Below are 15,949 nucleotides of genomic sequence, written 5' to 3' on the forward strand. Positions count from 1 at the left end.
TATGTATAGCACTTACCACCTACATATTCCCATAAGTGAATTTTTTGCCATATGCCATAAATATGCACTTCACACATCAGTTGGGATTTATTAAGTTAGCATTTTCGCACATTACCATAAAAATTTTCACTTTGCAGTTACTAAAAAAATACATTAAAAAAAAAAATATTTTTAATTAAATAAATTCTTTGTTTTTGCCATTCATAAATTTCCCAACAAATTTTTCACATTTATATAAATTTTTATTTACTTGCAGGTCACCGTCAAAGTGCTGGACAAAAACGATAGTCCGCCTGTGTTTCGTGACACTCCGCTCGTTTTTAATGTCAGCGAAGATTCAAGCGCCGGCCATCATGTTGCTACAATACGCGCCACTGATCCCGACACTCTGGGCTCGCTCACCTTCAGCTTGATTGGCGGTGGTGATGATAAGTTTCTGCTGGAACCTGAGACGGGTCGGTTGCGCTTGAAAGATGCACTCGATCGTGAGTTGAAGGATAAATATGTGCTGGAGTTGCGTGTAGCTGATGGAGTGCAAAGCACCGATACGACAGCGGAAATTTTGGTAAGTCGAATTAAAGTGCAAGCACAAATAGCTATTAACAAATGAAGTTTAAGTATTTTAGAAGTAGTTTATCTTTTCATTATAATACTTCTGCGGCTAAGATAGTTTCAAGTATTTAATGAGACACTTAAAATACAGTATCCAAGATAGTTTGAAAGATTTTGTTTATGCTGGCACCAAATTTTTTCTAAAAAAGCTCCCTTTGCCACTTTAATGGTGAAAAGCTCTTCTGCCCGAAAGTCCTTGAGCATCTTCCAAATGGAGATATATGTATATTATTTTGTCCGCGCTTCGCAATGGTCGAGTGAACAAAGCACTGACCTGCCGTGTGAGAGTTCCGAGGTTCGAGTCCTCGCGCAGCGGATTTTTTCTTTTTCTTAATTTAATTTTTTGGCCTCTTTTATGCAGTTTTCTCTCGATTTTTAGATTTAATTGTTTTAAAAATAAAAATATATTTTTTTAAATCATTTAATTTTTAGACTCTTATTTTATGCATCACTTTTCTTTTTCATTTAATTTTTTTTTTAGTTCTAGATTTTACTGTTTTAATGGGAAACATGTTTCTTTAGTTTCGTTTAATTTTTAGGAACCTATTTTTTTTCTTTTTTAATTTCCATTTTTGTTTATTTAAGTTTTAGATTTTGTTGTGTTGACAAATGTTTGTTTTTAATTTCATTTTATTTAATTTTTCTATCTTTTTTCAATTTAATTTTTCTATCGTTTTTCAATCTAATTTTTTTTAATTGAATTTTCTTTTAGGTTTAGATTTTATTTAATTTTCAAGGAAAAATATTTTTTTATTTCATTAATTTTCAAAAATTTATTCAATCAATGTAATTTTTCTCTATTTAAATATTTTTATTTTTAAAAGAATATTTTTTTTTGCTTTTTTTATTTAGTTTTCTTTTCATTTTTAGATATTATGGTTTTAAAAGGAAAACATTTTATTTTAAATGCTTTAAATTTTCAGAAACTTATTTTGTTTATTTTTTTCTCTTATTTTAAACTATTTTTTTAACGTATATTTCTTCTTATTTTTAGTGTTATTTCTTTAAAGGAAAAATATTTTTTAATTTAATGTAATTTTTTTTTAATCTTATTGCTAAAAGACAAACAGAATAACGCTAAGAGCTCCTCGTTAGCAGATCTTTCAATTAGCCTTTCAAGTGCGCACATTAATATTGGTGTGCACACTTGAATGCATCTACTGAGTTTGTTCTACTAAAGCGCCTATTTGCTCGCTGATCAGCTCATCAATAAGCTCTGCGTGGGCGAGGCCCAACAATCAAACTGATATTAGATCTTTGCAATCAAAAATTACAACCTTTAAGGAAACTAAAAGCTTTAACTAAAGTCTATAGAACTTTTGAAAATTGATAAAAAGCCAAGGCATGAAATTATTCTACACGGTTTACCGTGTGATCGGGAGCGTAGTGTCTGGAACGGAACTTTTGTAAGGCGGAAGAATATACAATGAAAATAGCTGCCGCTTCGGCAAATCTTCCTGGAAGCGGGCTTAATAATTTCGACTGAAAAGCAGTCAAAACCCACCTCGAAAGAAAACCGAAAGGTCAAAAAAAAAAACTCTAAAAGTCCCGAATAATTCAGAACCTTGGCGAAAAAGTTTCAAGAAAAGGCAGAAAAAGTCTAGTAAATTAAAGCGATGCCGAAAAATCCAAGGAGAGTTCCGGGTGTATCTAGAAAGCCCTGAAAAATCACACTAAGTTTTTGATACATCACCAAAAAGCTAAAACTATATTTTTTTTGTAATTTGAGCTATTAAATAAAATTAAAAGGCAGTTTTTTAAATGAAAATTTGCAAGTTCTTCGGCGAAAAAATTTTTTTGTTTTAACCTATTAAATATATTTGTACATTTAAATTAAATTAATAAATGTACCTTACATTAAAAGGTCCTGGGAGTATTTTTCTTATATGCGAAGTAAAACAAAAAAAAAAAAAACGGAACAAAAAAACGACCATTAGAGAATTTTTTTTTATTACTTCGATTTTAAGAAAATTATCAAGAAGTATCTTTCAGAAGTAGATATATGTAAATTGTCCATAACTTTATGGTCAAGAGATAGCAGCTTGTAATAACAACAAGTCAGCAACACAAACTTCCCAGTTCCTCGTTACTAAATATTTCCACAATACAGTCAGTGCACTCCATCGTTTTGCCTTTGAGTAAGCAATTTCAATCAGGAACGCAAAGTTTTTCCAAGGATCTGAAATTTTCGGAAGATGCTACATATGCAAAATTCCGTCTACTGTTCGAAACACAAAATAAAATAAAACCAGAACTTTAGCAACGATTCGTATGAATAAATATATTTTCCGCCAGTTTCCAAGGCAATAAAAAAACTCGTATAATTTTCGTCACGAAATTGATATCATAAATTTTGTGTTCCTAATTCAGCTTTCGTCACTCGAAAATTTTACCTAAAATAGGTGTTTTATTAGAAATAACTAACAATAAAATAAAGAAAGCCATTTCTAGAATATCTACAGCCAGAGGTTTCCAAGTCAGCTCATTTCTCACAGTGCATTCGCGTAGATTTTCGTGTTCGATATTTGTTACACCTCAATTTCTTGAACCCTTTTTTGCTTCTTTTTCACTTCCTTTACCATTTTATTGCACATACATATTTTACGCTGGCACTTTTTTCGATTTGTATCTTAAACTTTTATTTTATTTTATACTTTTTTGTTTTTTTTTTTTCATACATATTTTACTTTTCTTTGAGGGGGTAATTTGATGCCTCGCAACGTGTTAAATAAAAACGCCTCAATGATTACTTCAATGCGCTTCCCTTTTACTTAACGCCAAGGCACGAATGCACACAGCTAAAAATGCATACATACAAAGCAATGCACACAGATCACTTGTATTGTATAATACTTATATGTGGACGCCAACAAAATGTTTACAAAAAAAAAGAAAAAAATCTTAAGCGAAGTTGAAACTTGTGGAGCAGAAATAAGAAGACAAGGCGTCAAAATTGCGTAAAGCAAAATATCTGATACTTGCCTCTTGGCGGTGAGCTTGGACCACTGCGCCTTGCTTGGCTGCAAAACAGTGCCTGCGAGCGAGAGAGAGAGAGAGAGAGAGAGAGAGATAGAGCGCCACTGAGGGCGGTAAAACGGCAATAGCAGTGGCATGCCACAATTTATTTGTTGTAGTTATTTATATGTACTTATAGAACTTGAGATTTCTTTGAAAACAACGCAACAAGGCTAACAAAAAATTTAGTTTTCGGATAAAATCAGAATATGGATTACAAAATGCCAACAACAACAACAACAACAAGGGTTAGACCAAAGCTGAGCTAAAAGCGAAAGGACTAGGGTATAAGAAAAACGAGAGCACAACAATAAAAACACAACAACAAAAAGCACAACAGCAACTGCAAGTATGTATGAACGATATCGGCGCTTCCAAGAAATTGTTAGCGGACTTCATATTTGTTGTTGCTTTTCTTATATTGTCCACTTCGTTTTGTTGTTGTGTGCACTGCGATTTTTCGTTGGTACCTATTATTTTTTATTTTTATTACTCTTCTTATTGTTGTTGTTGTTGTTGTTGTGTCCAATGTCGTCCTTATTGTGTTTTGCGCCAATGTGCCAAATAAAGTTCTATATTCCACTCGCCTCACCTCACCTCACCCCGCCGCCACGCAATCGCTTAAGCATTTATTTCCCTCTTTCCTCTGCCACACACGCATTACTATCTTCCACTGTCTCATCGGCTTAATCCTGCACTTCTTCATTCGTCTCCTTAAACACCTTTCTATAGTTTGCTTTACTTCGGCATATTATTGAGACTGCTACCTTTTTCTCATAATTTTTTGAACTTTTCTTACGCTTTTTTGTTTTTGTTGTTGCTCTCGTCGTCGTCGTCGTCGTTGCATATGAAATCCTTTTCGAGCAAAGTTCCATTGCAGTTGTTACTGGCATTGTTTCGTATTTATATTTCATTTTATTATTTTGTTGTTGCGTGAATTTGAAGTGATGCCTAGTGAAGTGTTTATAACATGTCCACTTTGGGATATCGTCTTCATGTTACACCTACCGGACAGTGCGGCGAAATGTTCATGGAAGCATGCATGGCATGGCATATTGGCACGCTGTGATGCTTACATATACATATATACACTCACAGCAAAAAGTATTTGCACAGAGAATTTTTCACAATATATGCAAAAAAAATTTATATTTTTTCGGCTAATTTTTTATGATAATATGGTTCATACTACAACAAAAAAAGAAGCAGAAAAAAACAAAAAAACAAAATAAAATATAATTTCTATACTTTGTGCAAAGTTAAGAAAAATTCAAAAAAATTTCATGCAAATTTTTAGTCAGATTTTTTAGAATTTTTTTTGAGTATGCAGTTTTATAGCCTTTTAAATCTTATGACAGACTAAAGTGCAAGTTTCTGCCAATTTTTATGCGCATTTTCTTACATACAAAAAAATCTAAAACACTTTGTATGGAAAAATATGCAAAACACTTTCAACAAAGAAATTCTCAAAAATCAGGGCAAAAAAACTGCGAACTCAAAAAATTTTAAAAAACTTATTTAAAAATTTGAAAATTTGCATGAAAATTTATTGAATTTTCCTAATGAAATCTACACAAAGTTTACCAATTATATTTTAATGTGTTTTTTTTGTTGTAGTAGCATGAACTATATATTCATAAAATATACGAAAAATAAAGCACAAATTTTGAAAAAAATATTGTGACAAATTTTTTGTGCAAATACTTTTTGCCGTGAGTGTACATATGTACACTCAGGTGGATACATACCTACATACACGTATGTACATACATATATGCAAGTCACAGTTTCGATTTAGCGTGAAATAACTGGTAATTTAAAATCACTTTGTTGGCGGTCACAAACAAGACGTAGGAGGAGAGCCATATGCTTCGTTAGGCGCTATTCTGCTGACTAAACTTGCAAATAAGATAAGTATGTATGTCGGTTCACTTGGCGAGATCAGATAGTGTTCTCTCTCTCTGGTATACAATAAAAAAGCTCCACAGCTTTTCTAGATTTTAGAGTTTTAAAAAAATTTCTTCAATCAATTGCATCCCAGGAGGTCCTTATTTGTAACGAGTCCAATCTTCATCATATTTTCTTGTGGTAAAGCTGTAGTTAGTAACTTACTTGACTTAGCCGAGCAAATTAAAGCTTTCAAGAAGTGTACTCAGTTGCCTTTCTTCTTCGTTAAATTACGCCAGTTTCTCACACAAAGTGTAGATAGGTTCTTCTGCACTTCGTACTTCCTTGGTGGTTCCATCCACGGGTGTCAAGTTGAGGGATCTTTTCAATGGAGCATCATCTTCCCCTCGCACGGCATAAAGGCTTTCAGTCTCTCATACAGTCTCATCGAGAGTATGATTTAGCATTTCGCTATACACACACTATAGTGAATAGTTTTCCGTCATCACCGGTGGCTTGGTTAACTCATTATTACTGATAGCAGAGGGAGTCCTCCACTGTGATGGAAAGCCTAAAAGGAGAAGGACTTGGCTTCACTTAGCATTTCCAATTGCCATCAGTTGGCACAGAGGAGAAGCGGCTGGCGTGCGTTGTTGAACTCGGCCAAAATCGCTTAGGCGGTTACAGAGCCAAAGAAGAAGAAGAAGAAATGAGCTTTGGTTGTCTTCAATCATTCAAACTAATACCTTTCCTTCTTTATCGAAGTTACACACTTGACTAGCATATCAACTGCTTTTATTTTGAATACACCTTTGCCGAACAACTCTGCAGTACTTTGGGAGATCAAACTTAATAAAGTACGATCAAGGTACTATATATCACTACTCATTCTTCCCACCCTTAATAAAAGTAAGTTTGCATATAAATATAATCCCAATCAAAGCTAGTTAGTTAAATATCCCGTTTAAACATACAAATCTCGGATTATTAGCTGTCAAATTTGTTGTACTCGTTTCTCACAATTCAAGGAAATGTTAAAATTTTTCTGCTAAATTAAGCAATGTAAAAATACCTTTGCAAACCTCTTTTCCTTGCTCTCGTCCATTTTTGTTTACTTACGCATTTTTCAAAGAGAAGAAGAAGAAGCAGAATTTGTTTTTTTTTTGGTTACAGATTAGAGAGAGATAAAGAGCAGCCACCTGTTAAAAAATTAAACTCAAATTATTTAATAAACAATGCTACCAGATCCGCCTCGTTCGTTTCATTTTCAAAAATAAAGTGTCAAATTACAGATTTTGGATCTGCAATAAGGGTTTGCCCTTTTAAAAAGAGTTGCCATCTTTAAAAAATTTACTTCAAATTATTAAAAAATTTAAACTCCTCATTAAAAATGGGCATCAGTCGAAATGATTTTGAAAAGCTTTCTTTCTTAACTTAACTGTGTAAGGGTTGCCACCTGTTAAAAAGATTAAATTCAATCTGAATTAGGGTAATTATGTAATGGAAATATGTATCTCTTACGAAAAGAGTTCAAGAGGGTAGTAGTTTTAAATATCTTGAAAAGGGTTGCCCACTGGTGTAAAAGTCGAAATTAGTCAATTTAAGGGAAATTAAATATTAAAATATCTTAAACAAAGGATTGCTAAGAAACTTTTGGTCTGAATGCTAAGAATATTTTAGAGGTGTTTAAAGAGGGTTGCCACCCGTTTAAAAAGCTAAATTTAAAATATTTATGTATTAAGTCCAATGAATTATTAAAATATTGTTATCAATCGGAATGGTTTTGAAAAGGCTTTATTTCTAAACTAAATATATATTTAAGGGGTTGCCATATTAAAAAAAATTAAATTCAACTTTAAATATGTATCACAATGTCAGACGAAGGATATTGAAGAAGATTTGAGCTTGAAGAGGGTTGCCAATTGCTTGAGAATTCTTACAGGTGAATACAGGTGTTAAGCGAAAGAATGTTAAAAAATCTTTAGTTTGAACATTTAAAATGTTTGAAGAGGCTTGCCTCGTGTTTAAAAAGTGGCATTCAAATTATTAATAAGTGGGATAAATTATGAAAAGATTGCGTATCAATCGAAATGAGGTTGAAAAGGATGTATTTCTAAATTATATTTAGGGGTTGCCAGATGTAAAACTTAATATATTAAACTATGAGTGTTAATCGAAAGCGATTTGTCAAAGCTTTAGTTTGAAAATATTTTTATGTATATCATACGAGAAGGCATTTTTGACCAAAATGAGAGGTCAAATTAAAGACCTTGGCCTATAAATGTGCGATAAGGTTATTTTTTGAAGTTAGATTTTTTTTTTATCGGTACAGGGTGATTTGAAATTTGATTAAATTAAAAACCGACACTATGAAAGACCACTGTTCACTCAGAAACGTCTTCACGGATTCAGATGAAATATGCCACAAGGATCGCAAATAACTCTGACTAACATTTGAAATAGTTTTTAGGTTTTTGAAATTCAATTTTTGGCGTTTTAACGCCATCCGGGTTTACTAGTTTTTAAAGTTAATTTGTCTTCCTTTTAAGAGCCGACGCATATCTTCCACTCATCGCTTGATGTGTTGTGAGTGAAAAAGAGCTGCTTGTAGCGGGTTAGTGTGTAAGTACTTCAGGAAAAAGGCCTGTTAAGTCAGTGTTTGATATATTACTTTGCTCCATATACGTATTTGATTTGGAATAAAGTAATTGTAAAACACTATTTAAATTTATTCTTTCATAGATGCATTCATTAAAATCTCTAAATTTTTAGTGGAATACATATTTTAAGCTGCCATTTCAGGTATTTTTCACAGAGCTTACATTTACCATATACACACATATGTAAACAAGTCTACTCACACTAAAGTCGACAATGTGCCAAAGAATCCCAAATATTCGTACCTTGTTTAGCAAAAAAATCGTATGCCGTTTTTAATTTTCAAGCGATCCGCAAACGCTATACCACAGCCCATTGCGCCTATAGCCAGATTAGGACATTTAGTTCGAGTTCGAGACCAACATGGGCATGTATATTGAACATTGCACAAACATATGTGGATATATAAATATGTATGTATGTCTTAGTATGAGGTGTTCAAGTCCAGATATGTTGCAAGGTGATTATGTACAAGCATACCAGCGCTGCGTACATACATATATATATACTTGCAAACAGTCACTGCATACATATCGCACTCGATCTTCGAAGGTGACACAACCCAAAATTGCAGGTTCGTTAGAAAATGCGAAAAACTAGTTCTTAGCGCATGTTAATCATAAGGGCAAGGTAGACTTTACCTTAGGTCTTTTTCCAACAAATTATAACAAAAATTTGCTCCAGCTTTTGCTGAAAGATAAATAAAAGGTTTGTGTTAATTTTTAGTGCATAATTTCAAAAATCCCAAATTTTGAAGCTCGTGTGCGATATGTAAGCATATATGTACGAGTATATGTAAATGTAGATTAGGGTGATTACAAATTATATGGTAAATTTTTGTTTGATACTATCTTTCGGGGCACCTTAATAGGCTAGAAAATGGCATTCACAAAGTTTCGGCCAAAGTTAGGAAAACTCATCCTAGTTTTTCGTTCATAAAATCAGCACCACTTTTTTCAGAAACCTGATTCGAGTATTTTTTGAGAGAAAAGTTTCTTATTTTTTAATTTTGGTCTCAATAATATTTTTGCAAAAACTGTTATTTTTAACAGTATTTAGCTTTTGTCAGATCAGGTCGCATTAAAAGACTAAATGCCGTTTTGTCAAGTAGGTTTTAATATTTATCTGGCCCTCAAACGCATTTCTTCAGAACAAAATTTGTGTTTAAGGAACAGATATGTTTTAGAACTTACTTGAGAAAACGGTTCTAAATCTCTGTCGTAATTGTATACATTGTAAAAAATCGTATACGATGTATTTACACTTTTTGGTACCAATTAAAATGGAGCCAAATAAATTTAGCACAAACGGTTATTTTTTACTCAGCGAGAAATATGTTGAACTGGAATCTACGCCAAGAATTAGCAGCATAACTGAAGAAGAGGAGTCGATACAAGAAGATACAGAAAGAGACTATAATTTTCCAAACCAAGAGCAAGCGGGGCCGGAAGTGAAAAAGGGCAGGTGCTATCGAGGTACTATTCCTGATAGGGATGCGGTGCAAATTATAGCAGCTATAGCAGAAGCATTTGGCCATGACCGAAATGGGCCCACAGAATTTAGTTGTAGGTAGAAGTGCCATACGACTCCGCAGATCACAATTTCACAAGCAAAGAACAAATCCCATCAAAGTAGATTCAGGAGTTCCGATGTAGAGGGCGCTGTTGTGCACTGGGATGGGAGTTTTCTTGCAGATATGTTGAGTAAAGAAATGTAGAGAGGTGAGCGATTTCAATTACTTGCGGTATTCAAGAAAAGTTAATAGGGTTCCAGCCCTTAGAAATAGCACCGGGATTACTCAGGAAAAAGTTGTATCATCAGGAGTATTCAGTTTCATAGGTACATTAAAGGGTGCATCACTAAAAAAGTAGCGGTTTTCCACCGGAATCACTAAACTTACTACATTTTAAGATTTCAGCCAAAATATTTCGAAAAAATATTTAGATTTGTATGAGCCTGGCCTCTTTGAAAATACTCCCAAAATCTCGTTATTTTGATTCCGTTGATAAAGTTATCGCAAAAAAATATATAAAAATATAAAATATAGAAAAAAGGCAGCCAATGGCAAACTTTCGAGTGTATTTCTGCCATGAAAAACAGCTTCTCATAAAAATGCAATCGCCGTACGGAGTCAGCGCAAAACTGTAGGTCCCTCCGCTTTGTGTGACAACATCAAGGCGCACGCCACAAGTCGGAGGAGAAACACTCGGCCAAACACTAACATATGTGTAAGCGCCAATCTATTATTATTATTATTATTATGACAAAGTTAAAAAAATTGGTATACAGATCTTTTAAGCTTATGCTCTTCAATGATCTGAGGCAATTTTTTAGAAAAACTATTTTAAAAAACTTAACTTAGTTACAAAAAAAAATCGATTTTTGCAGGTATTTTCAAATGGATTCAGGGGGTCAATTTCTGTTCTGTGAAAATGTGAAGTGAAACATTTTTCATCACTTTACATAAAATTACGATTCTCTTTTGAAATGGAAATAAATTAGCTTGTCAAAAAGTTTTCACTTGGAAAACTTTTCTTCACAAAGTTTTGTGGCAATGAAAAATAAAAGAATATCGTTGTCTTAAACTCACAAAGACTTACCAAAAAATAGCATGCTATATGCTAATGGAAAAGCTTTTAATGATCGAGAATAACGAAATATTAAAATAAAGAAATTAAATTTTCACTGACATTGAATTTTACGTTTCACTTCACAGTTTCATAAAACCAGAATTGGCTCCCAGCTCCTAATATTTTTCCGAAATATTTCGGCGGAAGTCTTAAAATAAAATAAATTTTGTAATTCCGATGGAAAAACCCATTTTTTTTTTTTTTATGGAGAGTGGATTCACCCTAATGTACATAAATGGGTTAGGCTAAAAAATAAGCATTGATTTCATTTCATGTTAGTCATTTTATCGGGACCTGTACACGACTTTTTCATAACTACTTCAGGAATATCCCAAAATGATCGCAAACTAGTCCCGAAATGGTGCTAAAATCGGCCTAAACCAGGCCTGAAATGGATCTGAACTAGTCTCAACTGGCTCAGAACTAGACCCAAACTAGTCCTTAAATAGTCATAACAGTTCCTGTAAAGCTCCGAAATGGTCCGGATTTGGTTTCGAACAGTTCAGTAAACTTGTCCCGAAATGATCTCGGAAAAGTCTGGAAATGATCCTAAAATGGTCACTTATTAGATCCAAGAGGATACCACCCACTATGTCCAAGACGCTCCCCTACTAGTCTCAAAATGGTTCTAAAATAGTCCTGAACTTTTCCTGAAATCGTCCTGATCAAAACCCAAAATTAACAGGAAATAGTCCCGAAATGATCCCGAACAAGTCCTTAAATAGCTCTGAACTAGTCAAGAAATGCTCATTTGTACACATAAGAAGCAATTACAAATTTTCTGCTGGGTTAACGCAAATTTTCCCGATACCGAGAGCTAAGTTTACTAAAGAACTGAAAAATCTACGAAGAAGTTGGACTTATGAAAAAATATAGCAAAAAGTAACCACAAATTCATATTCAATCTCACAGTCATTACTCTGCAGTTCGCGAACTTTTTAACCTCCCCTCGTATGCATGCCAAATATAGGTGTTACTGCTTTTGAATGGTTAACTGATTTGCCAACCGACAAGCCAACAAACAGACCAACTCTCTACATACATAAGTTATTCGCTGAGCCGCCGGTCACTCTTGCAGCATCTCAACACTAACGGCCGTCTGCAGTTACAAAGAAAAATAATATAAATATATTATGCTTTTTTTTGGCTTTTAATTTTCAAGGTCTCTACACTACTTAAAAGCGAGATTATTCCTTACCGTAAGTGATGCGCTGTGACACAGTAAAAGTCATTGCATTATGGAGACACTTTATATTTCACTTCATGCAGATGTGACTGTTGCTATTTGCTTGATAGTGTTTTTGTTACTTATACTTTTACTTTTGAAGCAATTGAACATTTATGTATGCATGTAGATAGTTAAGTGTGTTTGTGTATGTTTAGCAGTGATCTGCTTGCTAGACTGCCCGCCAGCCATCCAGTCAACTAAAGTTGACAACATACTCTACTGGAGTTCTGTGAAGTTGACCAGCAACTGTGTGCATCATAGCGGCAAGCAGGAGCAGAGGTACTATATGGGTAATTCCATGTCAAATCGACCAATGGTTGAAATCGACCGTCTTAGAATTGAATGAAAATTGGTCAGAAGTTTTCTTTCAACCTATAATGGAAGTTCTACCAACAGAAAAAAATTAAAAAAAAATTTCACTATTTTTCAAGTTTTTGAAGGTTATTTTGTTAATACCTCAAAAAATATTATAGCTACAAAAAACATCTTGGACTCGTTTCAAAGGTTATGTATAAATGTATAGGTATATTTAAAAAAAGTAAATAAATTAAAAAAATTAAAAAATTGCAAAATTGCAAAATTTTCAAACTTTTATTAAACAAAAACTAATATATTTTGGGGCTAAAATTTTTTTGCATATTACATCTGCATATTTTTAAAAGATCCTAGAATTTTCAAGGAGTGGTTTTTGGTTTTTTGTAAGTTATGAGTTTTTGGGTTTTTGGAAAAAAAATGTGTATCTTTCGCAATCTATTTATAAAATATTATCAAATTAACACGCAATTTTAGTATTTTGAGCATCAAGTATTAAGTGTAATACATATTGAAAGTAAAATTTAATGGGAATCAAATATTGATAGCCAAAATCTCAATTTTTATCTGGTTTAAATTCCTAGTTCCTCGACAAACTCGTTCATGTTAATATGTTTTATTAGAAAATCCTCTCCTTCGCTAGGTGAAGATAAAGTTTTAATTGATATAGATTCATTCGTCCTGCAATCGCCTTACACTTAATACTTATTGCTCAAAATACAAAAATTTAGAATTAATTTGACAATATTTTACTAACAGATTGCGAAAGGAAAAACACAGTTTTTACCAAAACTCAAGAATTCATATCTGACAAAAAAACAAAAAACACCTGCGAGAAAATTTTAGAACCTTTTAAAAACATGCAGATGTATCATTAGAAAAAAATATTATCCCAAAAAAATACTATTTTTTGTTTTATTCAATTTTGAAAATTTTGCGATTTTCCGATTTTTTTAAATTTATTTTTTTAACACATATAATGTTGTAGCTCCAAATATCTTCTTTAAAACGAGTCCGAAGATGTTTTTTTAGCTATAATAGTTTTAGAGATATTAGCAAAATAAACTTGAAAAACTGGAAAAATAGTGAAATTTTGAATTTCGCTTAACCTTTGCAAACATTTTTTTTTTTTAATTTTGTGTTCATTATAGGCTGAAAGAAAACTTCTGACCGAATTTCGTCCAAATTGTAAGGGGTGGATTTCATCCACAGATCGATTTGCCACCGAATTACCCATATACGGATGTATTAAGAAAAGTGCATACATATGTACATACGTAATTGTATGTGAGTATGTGTTTATACATATTTTCAAGTATTTATTATACAATACATACAAATAGGTATGTACATATGTACATATATATGTATGTTTGTTAATAATTTGCTATGTCTGCCTGTAATGGGATGGCAGCTCATCGACCGGAAAGCCTTGCGTCAGTGTCAAGCGCAAAAGGAATTTTTTACTTATAAAACCATAAAAAATGTCAATATATTCGAACACCTTCCACGGTGCACAGTGCTGCAAAGGTGGAAAAAACTCATTTTCTTAAAGTAGTTTTTCTGTGACTAATTTTACTACCTATACTAGAAAAAAATTTCCGAATGAAATTTTGGACAGTCAAAATAAATTTATTGATATAACAGTTACCCTTTTCTGAACTTTAAATAAAAACAAGTAATTTTTAGCAAAAAACAACCGACTTCAACTCTCATATAAAAAAAAATTATATATATATATATCTCATGATCCACTGATCGGATCTTAACCAGATTAGTATGGGACCACCTCTCCGATGCAAACCTTTCCGATGCAAAAAAAAATATCGAAATCGGTTGACGTGGTCCAAAGTTATGCGGTAACATACATACAAAAAAATAAAAATAAAAAATAAAAAAATATTCCGACGAACTGATAACCTCCTCCTTTTTTGGAAGTCGGTTAAAAAGAGTTTTGATAATTGAGGTCCGCGAGCGAAAAAGTACAAAGTTCAGGCTTTTCGTGCAGAGCATGATCAATTAAAATTACAATTACCGTTAGCATTAACATTACCATTACTATTACAATTACAATTACCTTTACCATTATTATTATCTTTACCATTACCACTGTCAGTACCATTACCATACAATTCCTATAACCTTTACCATTACTATTACCATTACTGTTACTATTACCATTACCATTTCTATTACTATTAGCATTATCATTAGCTTTACTATTACCATTACCTTTACTAGTAAAATTAACATTACCACTACGATTATTTCTGGGCACAAAAATTAGTTAAAACAAGTATTTTAAAAACAAATTTTATTTAGGACAAGCTTTTGTTAATGGTTAATAAAAAAATCGACTTCCGCACCACCTCACCTCTAAATTGTTTGTGGAAATATTTCCTTCCATATAGGTCAAGAATATATGTACATACATATCAAATATATGGTTTATGGGTTTTCAAATATCTCGACACCCGCGTCGCCAAGCGGATTAATTTATTTTTCGCATTGCATTGTCATCGTGTTCTGAGCTAGGTTTAATGTTTCAAGTTTCTTGCTCGTTGGGAAGTTGGTTAAAAGTGTATTCCAAGATTTGATCACACACAGGTGAAATATAATAAAAGCTTGTAAATATAAAGATTATTTTGCAAGCAATAAATAAAACTCAAACAATAATAATATTTTTATACAAAATTAAAGTACTACTGTACGACACTACAGCAAAATTCGGAGAAACTTATTTTCGCAATTTGGCAAATTCCAAATTGATTTTATACACTTGGTTTCTTCGGCAAATGTTCTTAGAATTACACATAGAATCTTTCTGTGCACATAGTATCTTGACTCCTGCGCCACCTATTGGACAAAATTTGTGTGGAGTTATTTCTTTTAATGTAAGTAATATACATTCCGTGCATGGATCATATCGGACTAATTCCTGTTTTGTATTGCCTTGCCATCGGGTTCCAAGTTTCAACCCTCTAGCTCAACTGGAAGCTGGTTAAAAATTGATTGCATGATTTGATTCACACAGGTGAAACTTAATAAAAGCTTGTTAAAAATAATAATTAAAATAATTTTATTAAAAGTTACTCAATTTCTTAAGTGGCACTCCATGAGTGTGAAAATGTTTTATATTCAACGCGAAATCCTTGCTTGATTGGCATTTCTTTTGAAAAATGGCGGTTTTTGTAACACTGTGCCTGGGTGCATGAAAATATTTGCAAAAGCTTGCACATATGCAGAAATAATCACAAAATTACATACAAAAATATATACATATAGAAATGTAAGTGGAAATAAATGAAATGCAGTTGCACGGACAAAAGTAAAATTTAAAATTTATTGACGGCCATTGAGTTGGTTGTTGCCTCGGCTGCTGCCGCTCGGCTCATTGTTGCAAGCAGAAGATTTTAATTTTGTTGTTTTTTTTTTTGCTTGCTTTTGTTAGCTCCACGTCAGTGCTGCCGTCGCTGCTGCTCATTTGCAGTCATAAAAAACTTATTAAGGTCGCTTTGTTCACACTTTACAGGCCATTTAGTGAATTTACACGGTGAGAAAAATAGGGGGAACTGTCATATTTTGCGCCATACTTTGTTTTTTTTTT

At 32.8% G+C, this 15,949-nt stretch overlaps 1 protein-coding gene across 1 annotated transcript in view; it reads left to right on the forward strand.

Moving 5' to 3' along the window:
- Positions 1–15,949, forward strand: part of LOC118740555 (cadherin-related tumor suppressor) — an 816,571-nt gene that overhangs the window by 633,468 nt on the left and 167,154 nt on the right. The window contains exon 3 of the mRNA XM_036472144.1: positions 257–565. Within this exon, the coding sequence (XP_036328037.1) occupies positions 257–565 (309 nt within the window). The remainder of the gene's footprint in view (positions 1–256; positions 566–15,949) is intronic.

This window comes from Rhagoletis pomonella, unplaced genomic scaffold (assembly GCF_013731165.1).
Source record: "Rhagoletis pomonella isolate Grant_MI unplaced genomic scaffold, Rhpom_1.0 Rhpom_scaffold_00006, whole genome shotgun sequence".
In the NCBI taxonomy this organism is placed as follows: Eukaryota; Metazoa; Arthropoda; class Insecta; order Diptera; family Tephritidae; genus Rhagoletis; species Rhagoletis pomonella.